The 20,960-nt window shown below is 52.7% G+C and overlaps 2 protein-coding genes across 2 annotated transcripts; both read right to left on the bottom strand.

Annotated features, from left to right (window-relative positions):
- Window positions 1-522: 522 nt before the first annotated feature.
- LOC115908360 (cytochrome b-c1 complex subunit 1, mitochondrial) lies at window positions 523-9,367 on the bottom strand. Its single transcript, XM_030956890.1, has 13 exons — window positions 9,267-9,367; window positions 8,735-8,875; window positions 8,239-8,325; window positions 7,106-7,235; window positions 6,153-6,351; window positions 5,515-5,594; window positions 5,256-5,371; window positions 4,710-4,853; window positions 3,807-3,967; window positions 2,757-2,842; window positions 2,217-2,305; window positions 1,585-1,660; window positions 523-763 (listed from the first exon to the last, which is right to left on the bottom strand). The coding sequence occupies exons 1-13, from the start codon at window positions 9,336-9,338 to the stop codon at window positions 699-701; spliced, it is 1,446 nt and encodes a 481-aa protein (XP_030812750.1). The 5' UTR covers window positions 9,339-9,367; the 3' UTR covers window positions 523-698.
- Window positions 9,368-12,882: 3,515 nt separating this feature from the next.
- SLC26A6 (solute carrier family 26 member 6) lies at window positions 12,883-18,059 on the bottom strand. Its single transcript, XM_030956610.1, has 19 exons — window positions 17,932-18,059; window positions 17,494-17,633; window positions 17,286-17,396; window positions 16,844-17,016; window positions 16,601-16,765; window positions 16,330-16,482; window positions 16,063-16,145; window positions 15,823-15,970; window positions 15,602-15,715; window positions 15,434-15,511; window positions 15,207-15,302; window positions 14,977-15,083; window positions 14,819-14,888; window positions 14,574-14,666; window positions 14,363-14,467; window positions 13,678-13,854; window positions 13,500-13,554; window positions 13,094-13,215; window positions 12,883-13,015 (listed from the first exon to the last, which is right to left on the bottom strand). Exons 1-19 carry the CDS (start codon window positions 18,057-18,059, stop codon window positions 12,992-12,994), a joined length of 2,142 nt encoding a protein of 713 aa, XP_030812470.1. The 3' UTR covers window positions 12,883-12,991.
- Window positions 18,060-20,960: the final 2,901 nt, after the last annotated feature.

The raw sequence follows: 20,960 nt of genomic DNA, 5'->3' as shown, positions 1-20,960 counted from the left end.
CAGGGCAGAACCTGGAAATTAAATGAGAACCTCAGAGACATTTATCCCAAAGAGAAAAATCAAACAGGAATACCTTGCAGCTTCCAAGGGTAGCTGTGACAGGCTAGTGCCACCTGGTGGGAAACTTCTCCATCCCCCTTGCTCAGCTTTCTGTTCCATGCTCCAACTTCCCAGAGGCAAGACAACGGAGCAGCAACCAGTTTAACACCAAAAAGGCAGGACTGGGTAGCTCTTCCAACTACTCAGACCTCGAGATTATCTTATGGGTACAGGCCAGTAAGAAGGTTCTCAGTTATTGCCTAGCTGAGCCTGACTGCATCTCTGCTCATTACTGAGCTGATTTACAGATAACCAGGAAGCTTAAGATGAGAGGTAACACACCTCCATATAGAAACATATGGGTTGTTATGACACAGCCCCTCTGGACAGATGTCTGCCTATCAACGGCTCCAGCTCCTCACATCCCATCTCCCCCATCTGGCAGTTTTTACACTGTCTACACACACCACCCAGGAAGAACAGTTGACTACCAGCAGAAGCAACTCCACATAGGATGTATTTATTTTTATACATTTAACACAGAGATTACAGCTGCTTTGAACGGACTCAGCTTGCCCGTGGTGCCCAGGACATTCAGAGCCAGAGGGAACCTGGCACAGTCCACAGCTTCATTATTTCCAATCTGCAGGCAACACATCCTAGAGACGGACCCAGTACATGGCACTGCGGAGGCGGTTGTAATCCAAGAGCTGCTCAATGGGACCTGAGTGAACAGGAGTAAAGTTACTTTCAGACACAGTTAAAAATCCCTGTGCAGTTTCTTATGGTTTTTAAAGCAGATGGTGGCAGAGCAGCCTGTGCTAGCAATCCATAGCAGCTCTGCACAGAACCAAGCAACTACAGCTCAAACTTGCATCAGGAAAACTAGCAGATATCAGCTCCTGACAGAATAAGGTGTTTTCTCACACTGCCCCACAATGCTCAGTACAGCACCAATACAGGGAACCATCAAATACAGGGAACCACCAAGTCATTTCAACTTCCTGCTCAAACACTGTCTCCCTTTTCCAGCCTGTTCCACTTTGAAGGCCAGAGGAAACAGCTGCAAGGAGAAGGGGAATTCTCAACACACAGGAAGGAGGCAGCAGAGCTGAGCTGCTTAGGCAGGTTTTCCGAAAGGAATTTGTCCTTGGCCAGACAGACATGCCAGAGCAGCACAGGAGAATCAGGTCCCTTCACTTCCCTTACATAAACCACCCTGACCCCAGGGTAAGGACACCTGGCAGACGTGCTGGGCCCGCACCCAGCTACAGGACTCCCTGTCTTAGTCACAGCTCCACAGCAGGCAGAGGTGGGAGAACAGCCAGCAGCTCACTGCCACTGCATCTCCATCACCTGCAAGTCTGATCTTGTGGCAAATGTGCCTTGGCACACCTCATGTGCACAGGCAGGAGGGTGTCAGTGAAGAACCAGAGTGGCTTAACGAGTCAGGACAGACACATGAGGGCTGCCTGTAACACTTCCACTCAGCTCTGAGCCCTGCCTTGTTTTTTAAGTGTGTACTGATTGTCACCTACTACTCACCAACTGCTGCAATTGCCGGGCATTTGTCATAGATGTATTTACTGCACACATCTCTCACCATTTTTGCATCAACGGCCTAAAAAAAAGATCCAACAAGCAATTAATGACTCTTCCAGCAGATCTACACTTCTCAAAGCTGCAGCTAACTGTTGCCATTACATATCAAGATCATTAAAAGATACAATCAGACCCTTGGGGCCATCTGCACCAACTGCCCAGCTCTGCCTGCAAGGATGGCTAACGTCCCTACACACTGCATTCTCCTGGGGGTACAGAAGACAAGGCCAAAATCAGAAGTCTTCTAAGGAATAGAGTGGCTGCAGAAATTCCACAAACTAGGTGTGGGACACCACTAGGAAAACTGTTACGGGAATTTCCGGTTGTGACACTTAACACAATTGTGTGCCCTCTTTTTGGGATGGACTGACACCAGTCACAGGGACACAGCATACACTGCGTCTAAGCCAGAGATTCTGACAGTTACACCAGTGTCAGCAGGATAACCACTGGACTGACTCCAGGCAGTCTGATTAAGGGATAAGTAAGCCACATGTTACTGCAGCAAACTAAGGCCAGACAATGCTGACACCAACCATGCTCAGGTATACCAGCCAAAACAAATGGATACCTACAGAAATCCTGGCATCCCACTCCTCCAGAGGGATACGGCGTCCATAGTGCAAGAGATGGCTTCCAATATTCTCACACACTCGTGTGGTACCTGGATGTTGAAGATATTGCATGGTCAGTGCACCAAGAAGCCTTCCAGAATTGCACAGCCTGATCATCAGCCAAAGCACAGAGTAGAAACTCAAAGCATTAAACCCTCTGCTAACAAAGCATAGTCCTAATTCCCACTCTATGCAGCTCCAGCAGGAGCTACACGATACACAGATTTCTTTACTCATCTCCCAAGTGTTAGAACCAAGGCAGACCAGTTTGAGGGTCTCGGTTCTTAGGTCACCAGCAGTATGTCACTCCTGGGAGCACAAAAGGCTGGGGTCAGCAGCTTTGACAACATGGCAGGAGGAGTGTGGAGCAGGAAAAGGAAGTTTTGCCCAGTGCCTGCCAGCAGAACTGCAATCTTTAGCACAGGTCCTGCTCCCCAGGAGAACCTCAAGCAGAAACCCTCTGAAAGCTGCACAGTGGTCAATCCATCAACCAGAACATACCATCCAGCTGAGCCACCATGGCATTTCGGAGATAGTTCTTGGCTCTTGTCACTTCTGACTCTGTGGTACTGGTGCACAAACGCATCCTGGAGAAGACATGGAAGACGACGAAAGCTCTTAAAGATGTTTGTCTGCTCAGACAGAACATGAATTCCTCCCTTTCCCAGTCTCCTCAAAAATAAGCTGTTATCAACACCGCTTGTCTTGCAGGCTGACATTCATCCTGGATCTCCACAGAGCAGCAGGAGGCAGGAGCTCCAGCACACAGGCAGGGGATTCAGCCAGCAGGATACAGGCTGAGTTACACTCAGAGGTTCAGCAGCCCTGGTGCTGGCTCTGGCTTGCCCAGCAGCACGTGCTGTGCACTGCCCTATCACAGGAGAGGGAAGGCGTGTCAGCCATTCCCATGCATGGCAAGCTGCTATGGAAACTGATGCTCAAAGAACAAGACAGCTCCACAGTCTGTCTGCACTCCAGCTGCTACATCCCTTCTTCTCCTGCCAATGGGCCACGTCTCTGGGGCAAGGGCTCACTCCACCTGCTGCACACAGAATGGCTTGTAGCTCAGATGTAGCCTTGAACTGGTTCATGGACACAATAAGATGGACAGCCAGAAGGCTCCCAAACACTGGCATGATTCCAGAAGCAGGTCATTCATCAGCCACAAAACAAGAGCCTGAGCAGCAGGAACTCTGCCTGCTTTGCTCAGGCTTAACAAGACAATGGAGATAAATCTCTTGGGCACCTAGGAAAGCCTTGTCTAAGGAATGATCTCACTTGTATATAAAAAGCCTCAAAGCCTTGGTACTAATACTTGAAAGCATGAACAAAAGACCAGAGGAGCCCTAAGGGACTAAAACAGCTCCTCAAAAGCCACATTCTCAGGGATTTACAGAAACCACTTACAGGATCACTTAAATAGAGTGCAAGTTACCAAGAAGTTCATAAAGAGACACAGCTCTCTGTAAACTTTATATGCTCCCCCAGCAGCTCAGTCTCCTACAAGAGGCTCAGATCTTGAACAGCAACTTGTGCCAAAGTTGTACTTACCACTCTCCCTGAGCACAAAACATCATATCATCTACGGAGAGAGGATCAGAAACAAAATGGAAACCGAAGAGGCCGGTGTCAGAGTAGCAGGTGTTGAATGGCTCAAAACTGTGGCAGAGATTATGCTCCACAGCAAGCGTAGCCAGCTTGCTAGACTGATTCTGTAAATAAGAAGATGCTGTCAGCCATTTCATTTTCAGTTTCCTCACAGCTCAAATTCTTTCCCACTGAGCTGTTTTCACAAAGACCATAGACAAAACAGAGTGGAACACTTTGCTGAAGGAGAGTTAATTTAGAGCCTTCATGTGGTCAACAGATGAGAATCACTGCTGGAAAAGCCACAGACAATGGCCTAGGAGTCCATCCAGCAGAACCACTTCCTTTCCCAGCTGCAGATGAAAAGCTGGTATGCACACCACCGCAGGAGTGGAAAAAAATGAGAAGGACAAGGTCTCCCAGCAGCAGGGGTTAGCACAGACATACAGGCCAGACAGATTTCAGACAATAATGGATTCAATACTGAGGTTTTAAACAAGTTCCATTTGCTCTGCAGTGGTAAGACAAGCTTGCATCATGAGACTGTAGAGTATTCTGTCTTGCTTCCATCCCCACCCCCACCGAGTGGTTAGTTGTGAGGGTGGGAACAAGCTGCTGTGAATTCACCAGCTACACCTCTTCCACAAAAGGCTCAGTTCATTTGCCAGCATCACCTCTCAAGAACTGTCCTGGATTAGCCTCGATTACACTTCCATTCTACTTTCCAGGCTCCTAACCCCTTCACAGTTGGAAGCTAACCACAACAGCCTCTCCTAAAGCACATCCACCATAATAAAAAAGCACATTCTCCATAACACTTCACATGAAAAGGCTCCAAGCTCTCCCTGTTGCACTCACAACTCTTACCTTGCCACCTCCAAACGTGCGGTCGTAGCGCCCTATGATAGCATTGGCCACATTGAGGACCACGTTGTCTGGATCAGCCCATCCTGGCCCCTCCACAGCAAGAGCAATATGGGCAAGGGGCAGACCATCATCTCTGGCACGGATCTGGAAAATCATCAAAGAGTGGGGGAGAATTGCATCAACGCTGTGGTCTGCAGCCTGCTCCCATGCCAGGCTGACAAACTGGGACACTTGATGTTATTCCAGTGAAATAAAAGAATCCCAGGCAGAACTGCACACAAACCAGCTGTTCTGATGTGAGTTTTGCAGTAGATCATATGAGCAATAGCCCCACACTCCTAATGGGTTTGGGTCCCATCTAAAACCCAACATGTGGCAATAATCCCCAAGAAGAGAACATGGGAGCACTACCAAGATGGTGCATCATCAGCTTGTCCGACACACATGAACAGACTTTTCCACTGAGAAGCAGCTCTAATTACTTTCCCATTCATTCCACAGCTGGGCAACAGCTGCTCATTTTGATGGAGACCAAAACAAATTTACCTCGCTCCCTGTGAAGCGACAGCGCTTGAGGGAAGGCACAGAATCCCCCTTGGACGTAAAAGGTGGCCCAGTGAAGTGCTGCTTAGCTGCATCTACCAGCTCTTTGTGGGAAATACCTGGCAATGATAAAAAGAGAGATCTCCAGTCTTAAAACAGACTAATTTAACAAAATTATCTGATTTTATATTAGTGATGTGAGACAAGTCTGATCACATAAAAATACTGAGGATTCCTAGGATTACAAGGATCTAGAGCTTACCTCCAGCAGCTGCCAGGACCATTCGAGGTGCCTTGAAGTGAGTATCAACATATGAAGCCAGATCTCCTCGAGTCATCCTCCTGGAAAGAACACAGAGACCAGAACATCAGCATCTCCAACTCTACAGGAATGAGAGGCTTAGAAGAAGCAAGTTCACAGTGCAGAGACAGCAATGATTGTCTTTGCTGCAGGGCAACAATGCTTTTTAGAAGCAAGACTGCACTGTGTACTGTGTTTGCCCTGTGCTCTAATTCTAGAACATAAAGAACAGGAACCAGCAGCTGAGATGGAGAATTAAATATAGACTTCAATACAGACTGGAGAGTACTGAACCCAGTCACTGAGCTAACACAAGGCCACTGCTCTAATTAGCGCCCCAAGCTCTCTAATTTTTCTAACAAACTGAGAAGTATGGGAGAAGGTTCAACCTGTTTGCATGGGGTGGTTCTAAGGAATGCATGCAGCATTACACTTTCACCAGTGCCAATGGGGGAAACAGAGTCAGGGCACAAGGAGAAGCCCACAGACTCAGACCACCTCCACGTACACACTGTGCAGTCATCACACCCAGGATCAGCAGTCATGCACCGCACAGACAGCATCCCCAGGCTGTGCACCACATCCAGCCTGCTGCTCACTTGATGTTGTCTGTGGTCCCTTCAACGGTGTGGGCCAGCGAAGTCCCCTGGTAAGCAGTGGCATGAAGGTAATCAAAGGTGACATCTGCCAGGTTGCTGTCCATTTCCTTCAACTCCTGAAGGATGACAACACGCTCCTTCTCGATCTGAGAATCCTCCAGCGCACAGTTCTGCACAAGGTCACTCAGAAGCTCTACAGCTGCAACACAATTCCTACATTAGCATCCCACTGCCTGACTGCTACCCAGTGCTGCTGAAAGGAGACACACAGGAGTGAGCAAAAACCATGAGGGGGAGGACATGCAACATAACAGAGCTGAGTGCTCATTCCCAAAGCATCTGGGAGGAACAAACCACACTGGTTTAGCAAGAAGGCTCCAAATCAGCTTGCCAAGCACCCTCACCAGCAAAGTGCAGGCTACATCTGCAGAAGGTGAAGTGTATCAGAAGCAGGTTCTCTTCCAGATACACACTGAACCCTCACAGAGAGTTTCTGATGCTTACAACATAGCCCATGTCTACAGTAAGGGCCCTACTCAAATCACTGCCTCTGCTCAAAACTGACCCAGAGAAGGCAGCACGTGGCAGTACAGAGCATGAGGAGCACCTGCAAGAGCTGCACTGAGGACTCCTCACACAGCAGCTCCTGCTGACCTCGGTTGCTAAGCTCCATAAAACAACCACAAACTGGTGAATCCCTCCCATCTTCCCTCCTGGCAAGGCAGTGCAGCCTGACATAACTGGAACTCTTGCTTTAGGCACACATGAACAAACAGCCTTGAAGCACCGCATCACTGCACTGCTCTCTTCAACTACCAACCAGAACCTCCAATTTACTGCTCAGCCTCAACTTCAGTCCCTGGTCTGCAGATAGAAAAGTTGCTTGGGGGTGAGAAACAGAAGCACATGCACTTATTTAACCTCCCAATCAGACTTTGCCCTGGCCATCCTACCTTTGGGCATGTCCTTGGACAAGGCTTTTATGTAGAAAGCAGTTTGTTCACGGGAGGTGTACCCGTTCAGGTGAGCTCCCAGACTCTCCACTTCCTTCTCAAAGGCTGAGCCAGGACGCTTCTTTGTGCCCTAAAGGAAACCAGATAAACTCAGGTATGAAATGAACAAACTTCCCTTTAGGTCAGAATTAAAGCAATGAAAATAACAATAAACACTGTCTTGTGATTCATAAAAACCAAGGGCAGGTGCACAAGACAGGAGATTTAATACTTGGTTTATTTCCTGTAAATAAAAGATGGCTGAGATGTATTTTGAAAGACCAACACAAACTGTCAATAAAGCTTGTGTTTATTGAAACACAATAAAGCTGCCTGAAAAAATAAAGGCTGTCATCATCACTAACCAACACAAACTCAGCACGGAAGGAGACAACCTATGCTGAGACAACAGTGTTTGAAGAGCACATCCCTGGAAGTAAACCAACAACAAGTCCAAACCAAAAATAAACAGGTTTCTAGCTATCCAAGCAGTGACATACAGAAGAAGACAAATAGAAGCAGAAGACTATTTCAAATACAGGGCTCATCTCTTAAAGAGTTAGCCAGATGCTGTAGTTGCCTATGAAGGCACAGGCTGAACTTGAGTCAGCAAGTCCCAGGCTTAGATGTCTTCTGCCCTGTTCAGCAGACACCTGCATAATTTGAAAAGCAAGAATTGTAGCCTCTGAATTTTGCTGGACCAGTAAGAAAAGCAAAGTAAAATAAATGGCAACAGGAAATGCTGCTTTGAACTCTGTGCGCTAACCTGAGGAAAGATGCTTCATAACACAGTGCTCTATGTGTACTATACTTTTTAATTACAACATTTTTTTCTTTTAAGAGGAAAAATCAGCAAAGAGTAAATAAGAGTTATTTTTAATTCATGTATGCTTGCAAGTTGCTGCACATCCAACCAATAAGCACCACATAGGGTAGGTGCCTTTTTACTTATTTTTATACAGTGTGCAAAGATTCTAGGACTCAGATGACCCGATTTACACCCTCCTTCAACAGCCACAGCCTCCAAAATGAGAGGCCAGTGTATGGGCAGAATATTCAGGGCAGCTGTGTGCAGAGCTGGCACACATCCTCACCTTCAAGGCCATGTGCTCCACAAAGAAAGCAGCCCCGTTGGTCTTCGGGTCTTCATAGCGGCTCCCAGCCTCGATCCACACACCCACCTGGCAGCAAAACCAGCCAGTACCAACATCAGAGAGGAAAACAACCAGCACCCTAATGACACAAACACAACAGCAGCGACAAGAGATCTGCTCCACAGACATTACACTACAAGAACCAAAATAAGAACAAACTAGCAATTTTCTCTCTCAGCTTCACCACATCAGGCTTTGCCAGAGATAACTTTTACTGCTCACTTACTGCTCACACCAAAACTGTAAAGCTGAGCAAATTTGTAGACCACGAGAACTTGTCTAAAGACAATACAACACCAGTCTGGGTCTCCTGCTGCTATATTAATCCCACCTAGTCACAAAGAGAAGCAGTGGGGTGTGTCCCTTTTGGAAGACCAGCTGCAGGCTAGGCAAGGCTGATTGTTTCAAATAAGCCTGTAACTTGTGTTAAGCTTACCGTGCAGGTTGGGTGATTGGACTCCTCTGAGGCTACACGGAGGCCGTTCTCCAGGGTGGTGACCTGGGTCTCGGGGATATTCTGGAGTGTCTGGGCATAGGTGGCAGCACCTCGGTTCCTCGTCAAAGTCAATAAAGCTGCCTGTAAAAATAAAGGCTGTCATCACTACTAACACACTGTTCCCCCTGGCAGGGCAGGGCCGGGAACTCAGAGGTTTGAAGAGATGGGAAACGCCAAGGCAAAAGCCGCACGAACCGGTCACACCCCAGTAGCGGGGCAGAGAGCCGACAGCGGCTCGGTGGAAAGCCCCGCACTGGGTGACAGTGACAGCCGCCGCTGCTCCCCGCCCGCCCGGCCCCGCTCCGGGGCGCGGGGGCTCCCACAGCCGCCGCCGCCCGGCCCGCACCGCCCGCCGCGTCCCCATGACCTTCCCGGCCGGGACACAGGCGGGCCCGGCAGCCACTCCGCACTGCGGGGCCGCCCGCGGCCCGGCGGGCTCCCCCGTGCTGCCCCCGCGGGCGCGGTGACTCACGGAGGGGCGCGGGCCCCACAGCAGCGCCCGCCCGGCCGCGCTGCCCGCCCGGCACACTGAGCGCGCCGCCATCTTCTTCTTCCGCAGACCGACTGCCCGGGGGCCGCGCGCATGCGCGGGGCGGGGCCGGGGCGGGACCGGGCGCGCTCAGAGAGGGCGGGCGGGAGAGCGGGCGAGCGCGCCCCCTGGTGGCGGGAGGGTGCAGCGGGGGGGACGGGGATCCGGGAATGGGGATCCGGGAATGGGGATATGGGAATGGGGGTACCGGGAATGGGGGTACGGGAATGGGGGTACGGGAATGGGGGTATTGGGAATGGGGGTACGGGAATGGGGGTATATGGGAATGGGGGTACCGGGGAATGGGGGTCCGGGAATGGGGAACCGGGAATGGGGGTACGGGAATGGGGTTCACGGGAATGGGGAACCTGGAATGGGGAACCGGGAATGGGGATACGGGAATGGGGATATGGGAATGGGGGTACGGATGGGGGCGGGAATGGGGTTCACGGGAATGGGGAACCGGGAATGGGGATACGGGAATGGGGAACGGGAATGGGGGTATTGGGAATGGGGGTATTGGGAATGGGGGTACCGGGGATGGCGGTATTGGGAATGGGGGTACCGGGAATGGGGATACGGGAATGGGGGTATTGGGAATGGGGGTACCGGGGATGGGGGTATTGGGAATGGGGGTACCGGGAATGGGGGTATTGGGAATGGGGGTATTGGGAATGGGGGTACAGGAATGGGGGTACGGGAATGGGGGTACCGGTGATAAGGGTCACGGGAATGGGGGTCCGGGAATGGGAGTCACGGGAATGGGGGTCCGGGAATGGGGGTCCTGGAGGATGGGGTTCATGGGAATGGGAATCCCTGGAAATGGGGGTCTATTGCTTACATTCCAAGAAAGAGTATTAAATACTGAAACGACCTATGGAAGGTGAAGTGATTGTAAGTGTGAAAGTCCAGTGCATGGCAGTCTCAGAAAGGAACCCATGAAAGCCCTTTAAATCCCAACACACAAGCTGTGAGTTGGTAGTGTATGCCAGCTTTTACCAAATCACAGCAAACTGCAGATCACAAAAAGTGGCAGGTCAGATACAGAATGAAGCAATATGCATCAGCATCAACCCTGGTAAGTGGTATAAGAAATTACAGTATTCTTACTGACATTATGAGAAATTTCAATGAGTCTATGAAAATTACAAACTAGGCAAAAAAAAAAAAAAAAAAAAAAAGAAAGGAGACTGATGCCGACTGTGGCATAGTGTTTCCTAACAGGGATTTTCAAAATGTAAAGATTGTATCATCCTTTAATCTGAAGGAAGGTATTAAAATGACAAGGAAACGGCATCAAATGCTAGAAATCTTAGTCAGCATACTTATAGACAGAAATGCCACTGGTACACTGAGAAAATGGACACCAATGCAGCAACATACTACTAAACCCCAGAAATGTCCGCTGCTTCACTGTCTGGCATTTCATTAATATGGACATAGCAGTTCTACAACGTTTCTACTGATCCCCTTCTTGGCACACCACTAGTTTCTTCAGTGCCAAGATTTTAGGTACATGATCTTAGTGACACAAATCTATGCCCTTCAAGTGAAGCATATTGTGGAGAGAAAATCTGTCTGAGATGTTCAGTCATTCCATTTTCTAGACAGACTAAATAAAAAGAAAGCCAAGCTATAGGATTGTGTACTTGCTATTACAAAACACCTGCTGGCATCTGAAAATAAGCCAGCAAAAAATCAGCAGAAATGAGACTTGAGGCAGACAGCCCTTTGAAGAGAATAATGGTATGATAAATAAAAACAATACATTTCCAGGCTGTTGAGGTACTTCAGAAAAGGATTGAGAGCAGAGGCTGAACTAGTGGGGAAAGATTAGAAGAATCCCAAGAAAAACATGACAAAAAAATCCTGAAAGGTACAGGCAACTGACCTGTTTAAACCTTCAGGAAATCAGCGGCCAGTGATTTAGACAATTAAAGTAACTTGCAGGTAATTTGCACCTTCTGCTCCTTTTTCACCTGTCAACATCACAGGGTGAATTGTGACCATGGAATCGCGATTATTTGGATTATATTTTTAGCTTTAGGAGAGAAGTACAGCAGCTGAAGTACCTATTACTGATGTGATACCCAAGAGCACAGATTTGACACATTTCATTCAAGTCCAGTCACAAGTATTTATACTAAGAGGATAGGATCGGTCTTTTGTATTGCACTCTTCTAGTTTTACAGCCTGCTCTGATCCTGGTGAAACTTTTATAATTAGCTTTTCTCTAAAAAGGAGGAAGTCAAATTAAATTTCCCTCCCTGTTGGTGGAGGTTTCACATTTTGTTTGTCGAGCCTGAAAATGGAACTGAAACTAGCAGGAATGACTGTATTTTAAGTGTCACATCCTTTAAGACCATCTCAGTTTGATAAAAGCCTACAAAGAATATTCTGTTTCCCCCAAGACCAGATGCCTGCCATTTAATCAAACTTCCTTGTAATAAACCTCAGTTAATACAAAATAGTCACAAACAGCAGAAACACTTATTTCACCATTTAGGGAACCAACCTTCTCACCCCCTTTTGGGGTGAGCATAATCTGGTGGCTGAAGTGATAAACTTGAGAACATAAATCTCCCTACTTCTGAAAAGCTGCTGACACAGGAACCACCCAAGCTCTGTGTCTTTCTCCTTTACGTTTACTAGTCAAGCTTAGAAGCCTAAAATTGACTGGGTCAATCAAAGACTAATGCTAACCTAGACAGAGGTCTATGAAAAGTCCAAAAATAATCTGAGTTCTTCTTAGACAATGAGAAATGGAACCAGAACTACCAATCTAGTTACTTGCAATATATCCCTAAAACTTATTCCCTTCTATTCTTCCTTAATGTATAGCCACGGGTACAACCAGGAAAAGATGAAAGTTATTGATGTCAGCAAGGGAAGGATCATAAAGAACTATTCCTATTAATCATCATACAGGCAGCAACTCTATAATTAAAGACACAGAAACAGAAAAAAATATTGAATGAATGCTAGATATTGAAATTGTGGAACCAGCCTTACCCCTGCCCCCCCAAACCCCGTATCAGCCTTCTCTTGGCTACAAGCACTTTCCCCTTTGGTGTAGGTATGATTGTAGCCAGCAGGCACTGGTGGCTCCCCAGCTGGGAAGGGAGGGTGCTGTGACCCTTCTGAGGATGGGGATCCCTGCCCATATTGTTACCCAGAGCAGGTGATGGTGAGAAGTGGCAGAAAAGAGCCAGAGGGAGGGTGCTGGGAGCTCACCCACAGGGAGACCATTCCCAACAGTGCCGGGGTACAGTGGGATTGTCTGGCCCAAAAGTACCATTATTGAGGAAAGGGCATTGAAACCAACCCTGGGGAACACCACGGAGCTTTATTCACGCTGCCAGCCTGCTGCTGGGAGCAGGAACGCTTTGGTCCCTCCATCACCCCCACACCACGTCCTGGCCTGGTGGGGCAGGCCGTGCTGGGCAGTGTGGAGGCAGCAGGCAGCCCCTTGGTGTGACAGCCAGCAGCAGCTCCATCCCCATCACAGCAGGGCTCATGGACAGGGCAGAGCCCCAGCACTGAGAGTCCAGAGGGGCTGGTGGGGGTCAGGGCATCTGGGCCCCAGAGTGGGTGAGTTGGTGCCATCAGGGTGGCAAAGCCTTCCTTGCCCGCCCGTCTCCTGGGGGAAATGTCTTCCTCTTGAGGGGCTACATTCTGGTGCTGTGGTCCACCTGAGGGGGCAGATAAGGAGGTGTTGGTGTTGCTGCCCTCTCCATCAGCATGCTGGGACAGCAAGGCTGGGTGCTCACCGAGGCCTGGTGCCGCTCCCTGCTGATGTGCACCACGGCATCATGCACCGAGGGGAAGAAGGAGTGCTTGGTGATGGCTGAACTGAAGAAGTTGCCCCGCTCCAGCTGGGCCAGGACAGATACTGTGTGGAGGAATAAGCATCTAAAGTGATGGCACCCAGCTGAGCCCCCATCACCCACCCGGAGCAGCCTCCTCCCGCCTTCTGTGTTGTGGGGGACACGAGGGTCACCACCAGGGACGCAGCTTTGAGGCTCAGAATGGATCCATGGGATCCAACCTGCAGCATCCGTCCCCTGAGGAAACCCTGGGGGTGGGAGCACCATGGGGGACCCCCAGGCTATGAGCGGTGTGCCAAAGGGGTGGCCATGCCCAGCCAGGCCTCATGACTCTGCAGATCCCCCTCACCCGGGCAGCTGGCAATGAAGACGTCCACTTCTATCTCATGGAAATCCCTGAAAATCTGCAAATGGGAACAAACATTTTACCCAGGAAGAGGAATGGGCAGCAGCCATCAGGGCACCCCACAGGGCCTCAGAGGCACCATCAGTGAGTTTGCTGTCCTGCCTTCTCCCCAGCCCCTTACATTCTTCAGGATCTTGATGGCAACGGTGTCCACGAAGCTGACGGGGCTGAAGTCCAAGATGACAGCGTAGAAGCTGGGCTTGGGCAGCCCTAGGCTCTGCAGGGTGGGCTCTGAGGGTGCACTGCTCTCTCCTGCACTCAACTCAATCACTGACACGCTTGGACCATCCTCTGCATTCTGGGGAAGGGAAGGAGACCCGGTGTCAGCAGCACCCTGGTCATGGCAGTGCTCCCCCGGGCTCACCTTGGTGAGGCTCTTTGGCTGCATGAGGGCACAGGCAGTGGGTGGCCCCAGGAGCGGGTGCCCCTCTCACATCTTCACCAACCTTTGGGCTCTTTCAGATGTATCAAAATCCACCCCTCTCCCCAGCACCACTCTGCAGAGCCAGGCTCATTATCTGGCACCAGGCCAGCCTTTGCCCTTGCTCTTAATTCTGATTAACTTGCAAAAGGTTAATGACTTGGCATCTCCAACACATAATCATTAACAGCCCAGCTTTCCTACCAACCTTGGGTGGTGTGACTCAGTTCAGTCCCAGTGCCTTTCTCACTCATTGGCCCTAAACTGAACTGGGAACAGCGTGGGCCACCAAGCCCCACCAGGGCACTGACAGAAGTGTCAGAGCTGGGGAGGAAAGAGGTGCAGGATGTCACTGGAGGGGTGGTCCCCTGCATCAAGGAAGCACCTTTTTCCTCTTTGCCTTTTCCTTCTCCAGTTTCTTCTGCTGTTTCTTCAGCTTCTTGAGGGCCTTCTTCTTCTTCTCAATCAGACGGTCCACATCAATGCCGCTCTGCAAAGCCATGTGGCTCTGTGTCTCCAGCTGCTCCAACACCACCCTGCTGCTGGCAGGCAGGCAGGAGACAGAGGAAGCACTCTGAGGTTGGTGTCTCTCCTACCTTTTTCTTCAGGGCCTCAGCATACAGCTCCACGTTGGCAAAATAGATGGTGGAGGAGGAGCGGAAGATCTTCACGCCAGGGATCTCCTGTGCCTGGGGGCAGATGGGGAGGGTGCTACCCTAGAGATGGAGCCACCTGTTCCCCTCCCCTCCTCCCCACCAAAATGCCCCCAGTCCCTTTTTCCAGTGAGCTTTGAGCTGCCCCCCAGAGCAGGCAGCTCTTCCCCCATCGCTGGTGCTGTTACCATCTCGTATTCCACCACATCCCTGTAGACGTCGGTGTCGGAGATGCGCCCCAGGATGGAGTAGTGGGGGCTGCAGGGAGGAGAGCAAGGGGCTGAGGTCAGCACAGGCTCCTCCTGCCCTTGGGACGTGGCACAGGCCCCAGCCCCAGGGTACTCACAGCTGGCTACGGAAGATAACCGTGAGCAGTCCAAATGCCACCGAGACCGCCAGGCCGATGTCCAGGTTCAGCAGGAGGGTGGCTATGAATGTCACAACCCAGACCAGCTGGAGAGGGGAACACAGTCAGCTGCAGCACAGCCTCTCCACTGGCACCCACCAGCCTCAGGGAGGGTGGAGAAATCCTCTCCAGGAACAAGAGCACAGCCCCAGGGCTGGCCAGCACCTTACCAGGTCCACCTTGTTGGACTTCCAGAGAGTGCTTAAGTCCTTGAACTGCTTGAACATGCCCTTGAGGTTGGCAATGATGATGGCAGCTAAGATGGCCTAGGACAGAAATTTCTGCAGCTGTGAGGAAGCTGAGGGCAAATCTCTTTCCTGTTCCCCTACCATATCACCATGCCATGGGACAGGCACATGTGAGGGATGTGACACTGGGGCTGTGGGACTAGATGTACCTTGGGCAGGTCCCTGAAGAGCTCTCCAATCTTCAGAATGGTCACCAGGATGACCAGGGATGCGATGACACCAGCTACCTGTGCAGAAGGAGAGCAGGAGGCAAGGGGTGAGCCCCCACTGCTTGCTGTGCTGCCTGGCCCTGGTTCAGCCCCAGAGCCCAGACCCACCTGGCTGTTGCCTCCTGTGCTCTCCTGTACCAGGCTCCTCGACATGGAGCAGCTGATGGCAAAACACTGGAAGAATCCTCCTAGGAAGTTGCAGAGACCCAGTGCAATCAGCTCCTGCAGGGACAGAGCAGTGGCAGGGCAGCACCATGCTTTCATCTGCCTGCAAGAAGGGCAAGATTAGCTTGCACCCAGGGTGGGGGCCCTGTGCCTCAGAGCATCACCTGGTTGCTGTCCACTTTGTAGCCATGTTTCAGGGCAAAGATTTTGCCCAGGGAGATGCAGATGGCGTAGCCTACCACAGCAATGGCAAAGGCATTGCCTACCACCTGCCCAAAGTAGCTCATGTCAGGGGCCACAGGTGGCTTCAACCTACATTCAAGAGAGAGATAGGGCTCAGACAGGGGTGCTGTGGGCAGCACGGTGCCCTGGCACAGCCCCCTGCACCCTCAGGCCCTGCTCACCCGCTGGGGATGTTGCCCACCACGGAAATGCCAAACTTTTCTTTCAGGTTGACCCCATAGGAGATGCCAGTGGAAACGATGATCTGAGGGAGAATGACTGGAGTGAGACAGGGTCTTCCTGCACAGGGACTGTGGTGGAGGAACACATGCCCTGGAGCTGCACTTGCCAAGGAACCCAATCCCACCACTCCCCACCCTGAAGGGGGCAGGGATGCAGCAGGGATTCCTGGCTGTATCCCCACAGGAGGCTGGGGCAGCTCTGGGTACCGTGATAAGCTCGATGGGGATGGGCATGGGCAATTTGGCAGCAAACTTGTGGTTGAGCTCCTTCACAATCAAGATGGCCACAATGGCAATGATGGCAGTCACCAGGGTGCCCACATTGGTGTCTGGCAGCTTCTTGCAGAGATCGATGATGGTCTAGAGAACACAGGAGGGGGGAATGTGCTCAGGAAAGCAGATGCCTCCCCAGCAGGTTTTTGGAGGCCTCTATGTGCCCCAAAGGTGAGCACCAGGGGTCCAGCAAGCCCCCACTCACCACAAACAGCGAGAGCGGCCCTGAGGGCTCGCCTTGGGAGACTCCAAAAACATTTTTGAGCTGGGAGACGAGGACGTGCACAGAGGCAGCGGTGGTGTAGCCACGCACCAGCGGGTCTGAGAGGTAGGTCACCACAAATCCAAACTGCAGGAGGCCCAGGGCCACCTGGAAGAAGAGATGACAGAAATGACCCACAGGTTACGGTCTCCTGTTCTCTGCTGGACTAGGCTGGGACCACCTTACCTGGAAGATACCCGTCAGGACAGTGATGGTGGCCACCAGCTCCACCCTGGAAGTGTCGCGCAGTTCCTCATCGACCGTTGCGTTGCTGCCATTGACGGACACCAGGAACTTCTCGTTGGGCATCATGGACTCTGTCAAGCTCCCAATCATGACAGAGATTACAGCAAAGGGCCCTGAGAACAGGTACAGTGTGGGCAGAGAGCCCAAGGTGGGCACCAGGACCTCTCTGAGAGGACAACTTAAGGTGTCAGCTCCTCTCTCCTTAGGTCAGGCTCAAAGCACACGCACTGTACTTTGGCTCTGGCTTGGCCAACCCCCTTCTTGGTGGAGCAAAGTAAAGGCAGGAAGGGTTCCCCCAGCTGCTGATGTGGTAATGCTGTGCCATGGACAGCCTTGCTCCCTGCCCACCATTGCTGTGCAAGCACATGGTCCCTCAGCTCACCCACGGAGTTGTGCCTTGATGTTCCAAAGAAGAAGTAGAGGAAGACGGGGTAGAAGGAGGAGTAGAGCCCCGTGACTGGCGGCAGCCCAGCCAGCAGCGCATAGGCAAGCCCTGGAAGGTGGAGAAGGGACACATGTCACCAGTGGCCGACCCCTGAGCACCCCAGCTGTGGGGGGGACCCGGGCAGCCTGGGCGTGGCATCACTCACCCTGGGGCAGGTGCATGATGCCCACACTGAATCCCGAGACAATGTCCCCCAGGAGCCAGTCCTTGATGGGGTAGCGGGGCAGCCAGCGCAGGAAGGGCAGGAAGCGGAACAGCAGGGACTTGGCAGCAGAGCCCGAGCATCTGGTGGGGAGGCAGCAAGAGCTGAACCTGAGCACAACTGCAGGGGGCTTGGGGACATCAGCGAGGGTGGATGAGGCCCCATGAGAAGCAATGTGGGACCATCGGCTCCATCCACCGGAGCCTGGTGTCCCTCCAGGCAGGAGGACAGAGTGGGCACATGGGTGTCTGGGCATAGGGAAATGAACCCCCAGGTCTGCAGCTCCCTGTGGTGGCAGGGCTGGGGGCAGAATGGGGCAAGGTGGGGCCCACACTGTGTGGGGCAAGGTCCAGGCACATCCCACTGGCCACATGGTCTTACCTGGTCTTGCGGAGACAGCCACGCAGAGAGGGCCTGGGGGGAGGTTTCCTCTGCGCCACCTGCTCCAGTTCAGCCTCGCTCAGCACCTTGTGGGGCACTCGGTGGCTCAGGGCCATCTCTGCTGCCATGCCCACCTGGCTCCCCGGAATGCCAGCCCACTGCAAGGACACAAGGGACAGCTTAGCCGCATTCCCACGGCCAGGGGCATCCCACCCACCCTGAAGCCCCTCCTCCAGCTCCCCTTGCCCACAGAAACATCCCACCTGCCGACCAGGTGGATAGGAATGGCCCTGAGGATAGGCACCAGCTGAGTTTTCAGAGTCCTGAAGCAGCAGTCCTGCCTCACAATGGAGAGCAGTAGTAGGTAGTCAGCAGGTGGGCAGGGAAGGCTTTGGCAATCAGTGCTGCCCACTCCTGCCCCAGAGCAGCCCCATCCACCCCACTGAAATGCACGGGTGGGGTCTGCCAGCAGAGCTCCCTCTCTGCCAGGGGCTCCCTCTCCACCTGCCCACGCAGGACCCACCTCTGTGCCAACACCTTCCCCTCTGTGAACTGCAGCAAGGCAGGGCAGTGAGCCAGCACAGCTGCTGGGCAGAGCCCCATCCATCCCACAGCCCCATCTCAGACTTTGTCCCTTTACACATGAGGGAAGCAGGAATGTGAAACCCCGGCAAATGTCACGGCTCACCATCCGTCCAACAGTGCCCTCCCTTGACCCCTGCAGTGCAGAGCAGGATGAGCAAAGGAGCCGGGCTGGGCTGAGGTCTCACCCTTCCCGGGGCTGGGACGGTGGGTCTGAGGAACACCTGTACAAATCTACAGCTTGCTCAGGGCTCACTCTGAGAGCTGCACCATCATTCCAAGCCCACCCAGCTAGTGGTCTGATCAGTCTTAAGGTGCTCATCCACTTGCAGCTGGATCCACAATCCCCTCCCAGAGTGCTGGGGCTGCGCCAGCCTGATCCCCTGTGTTACCCCCAGCCCTCCTACCTGCTGTGCTCAACTTGGTCAGGAGCCACCAGGTGTGTAGTCAGCTTCCTCCTATTTATTAAAACCAGCCAGTGATCTTTGAGACGTTGTTCCTTGCCTCCTGCCCTTCCTCCTGCCCTGCCAAGAAGCCACCCCGCTTCCCAGCCCCATGCATGCACAGCACCCACCATGCTCCCCTTGGTGCCCTGCTGTGCTGGGTTCCCCAGCTGTGGCAGACCCAGCACTGTTCCACTGTGCCCAGAGCCATCCCATTCTGGGGACTGTCCACCACAGGCTCAGCTCCTGGTCTCCAGCTACATCCAGCATGCTGCCATGCCTGACCACCCATGTCACGAGCAAGGCTGGGGCTTCTTGCCACTGGGCACGACCTGGTGCCAACCTCCTGCCAAGAGCTGCCTCCCCAGGGCACTGCTGTGCCCCCACGGCTCCCATGGGTGTCTGCTCCCCAATCCATGCCCTGGAGCAGGAGCTGTGACCAGGAAAAGAAGGATTACCCAGAGCCTCTGGTCATGGCATCCAGAGTTTTTCCCCAGACCCTTGCTTACCTGCTGGAAACAGATGTGCTGTGCTCTGTGGGCTACGCTGGTCTCACACAATTTGCACAGACCCAGCTGTTATCTTGTTCCAAAGGTCCCCCGTGGGCGTTATAGTCCCACTGAACCCATCACACCTCCCTGGGCTCTATCACAATGTAGAATTGGTTACAGGGACTTTCTGAGTCACATTTGGCCCAGGCCCATGGGGACACGGCAGCGGAAATCCAGGCTCAGATTTCTGACCGGTAGCAAGGTGTGATGTGAAGGCAGTGGGCAGGGCCAGGCTTTAGAGAATCCTGGGTCCCCTGCATGGCGGGATGGGGCTGAGAAGCAGCAGGAGCAGTGACATCCAGGACCACAATCTCTGGAGTTGGAGCGACTTGTCTCCATCCCAGGTCCCTTGTGGGGGCAGCCTGTGGCCACCTTGGCTCGCTCTGTAGTGAGCACAACCCAAGTCCCACAGCTTTCAGTGAGGCTGAGCCTCTTCCCTCAACCCATCCCTGGGCCCTCCCTGTCCACCCTCATGCCCATCGGTGGTCAGGTAAAGGCATGTCCAACACAGGCACCCACACACGACTGCTGCCTCCTTGTTTATCCACTCCCCATCATTTATTCACTCCCCCAGCACATGAGAGGCTATCACAGAGCTCCTGCTCCAAAGCAGATAACACCCCATGTCATTTATTGCCTCTTTATCACTGCTCCCTGTCCCCACCCATGCCATTCCTTCCCTCACTCCAGCCTCCAGTCCCCCACGTGCACGCCAGGCTGGTCACTCTGCCTGTGGCCCCCCTCTCCATTCCAGCCCCCCAGTGGCTCTCCCTGGCCCTCACCCCCCAGCCAGCCTCTGGCAGGGCTGCAGGGCAGGACACAGCTCCTGGCACTGCCAGCACAGCTCCTGGAGGCTGCCCTGAACTCCCTCCCAGCAGCTCAGGTGACAGCCCCTAGGGGACAAAGGGATGACAATTGATGGTGACCCTTGCTCAGGGCGCTGTGAGCCCTTTGCTCACCTGCTATTTCCTTTTCAACACGAGGGGAGGACACAGGGCACCAGGATCATGTTCAGCCTTCTCTCCCCACACTTCCTCCTTCTTGCTGGCAGCCAGCTTGACCCTGCTGAGGTCACGCAGCCTTTGGAAAATGGATCTTCTTCCCTCAGCCTGGTCAGGCTGGGGGTGCTGCAGCTGCCAGGCACAGCCCCACAGCTCACCACAGCCCCAGTGGCACTGCAGCTCTGCCAGCCAGGCCTGGAGCCACTGCACAGCACCAGAGCCAATCCCACCTCTGGGTGAACAGCCTGCACACAGCCCAGTTCAACCACCTCACCTCAAGTCCCCATCCCAGTGTCACCCTGCCTCAGGGCACAGGGACTCCCAGGCAGCTCAGGAACTGCCTGTGAGCTCCTGCCCAAGCCCCCTCCCAACAGCAGCTCGAGCCCAGGTGCTGCATCCACAGCCCCAGCCATGAATCCCCAGCAGAGGGAGAGACAGCACAGAGGCCAGCA

This window comes from Camarhynchus parvulus, chromosome 12, assembly GCF_901933205.1.
Source record: "Camarhynchus parvulus chromosome 12, STF_HiC, whole genome shotgun sequence".
NCBI lineage: Eukaryota > Metazoa > Chordata > Aves > Passeriformes > Thraupidae > Camarhynchus > Camarhynchus parvulus.
This window is presented reverse-complemented; position numbering and strand designations above follow the sequence as displayed.

Coding starts and splice junctions, on each gene's coding strand:
- LOC115908360 (XM_030956890.1), bottom strand. CDS start 9,338: ATGGCGGCGCGCTCAGTGTGCCGGGCGGGCAGCGCGGCCGGGCGGGCG. Junction 8,876..9,266: donor TGTGGGGCCCGCGCCCCTCC/GTGAGTCACCGC, acceptor TTATTTTTACAG/GCAGCTTTATTGACTTTGAC. Junction 1,661..2,216: donor AGTGGGATGCCAGGATTTCT/GTAGGTATCCAT, acceptor TCTTTTTTTTAG/GCCGTTGATGCAAAAATGGT.
- SLC26A6 (XM_030956610.1), bottom strand. CDS start 18,059: ATGGCAGCAGAGATGGCCCTGAGCCACCGAGTGCCCCACAAGGTGCTG. Junction 17,634..17,931: donor GGCTGTCTCCGCAAGACCAG/GTAAGACCATGT, acceptor CCTCCCCACCAG/ATGCTCGGGCTCTGCTGCCA. Junction 13,855..14,362: donor AAAAGGCAAAGAGGAAAAAG/GTGCTTCCTTGA, acceptor TCCCTTCCCCAG/AATGCAGAGGATGGTCCAAG.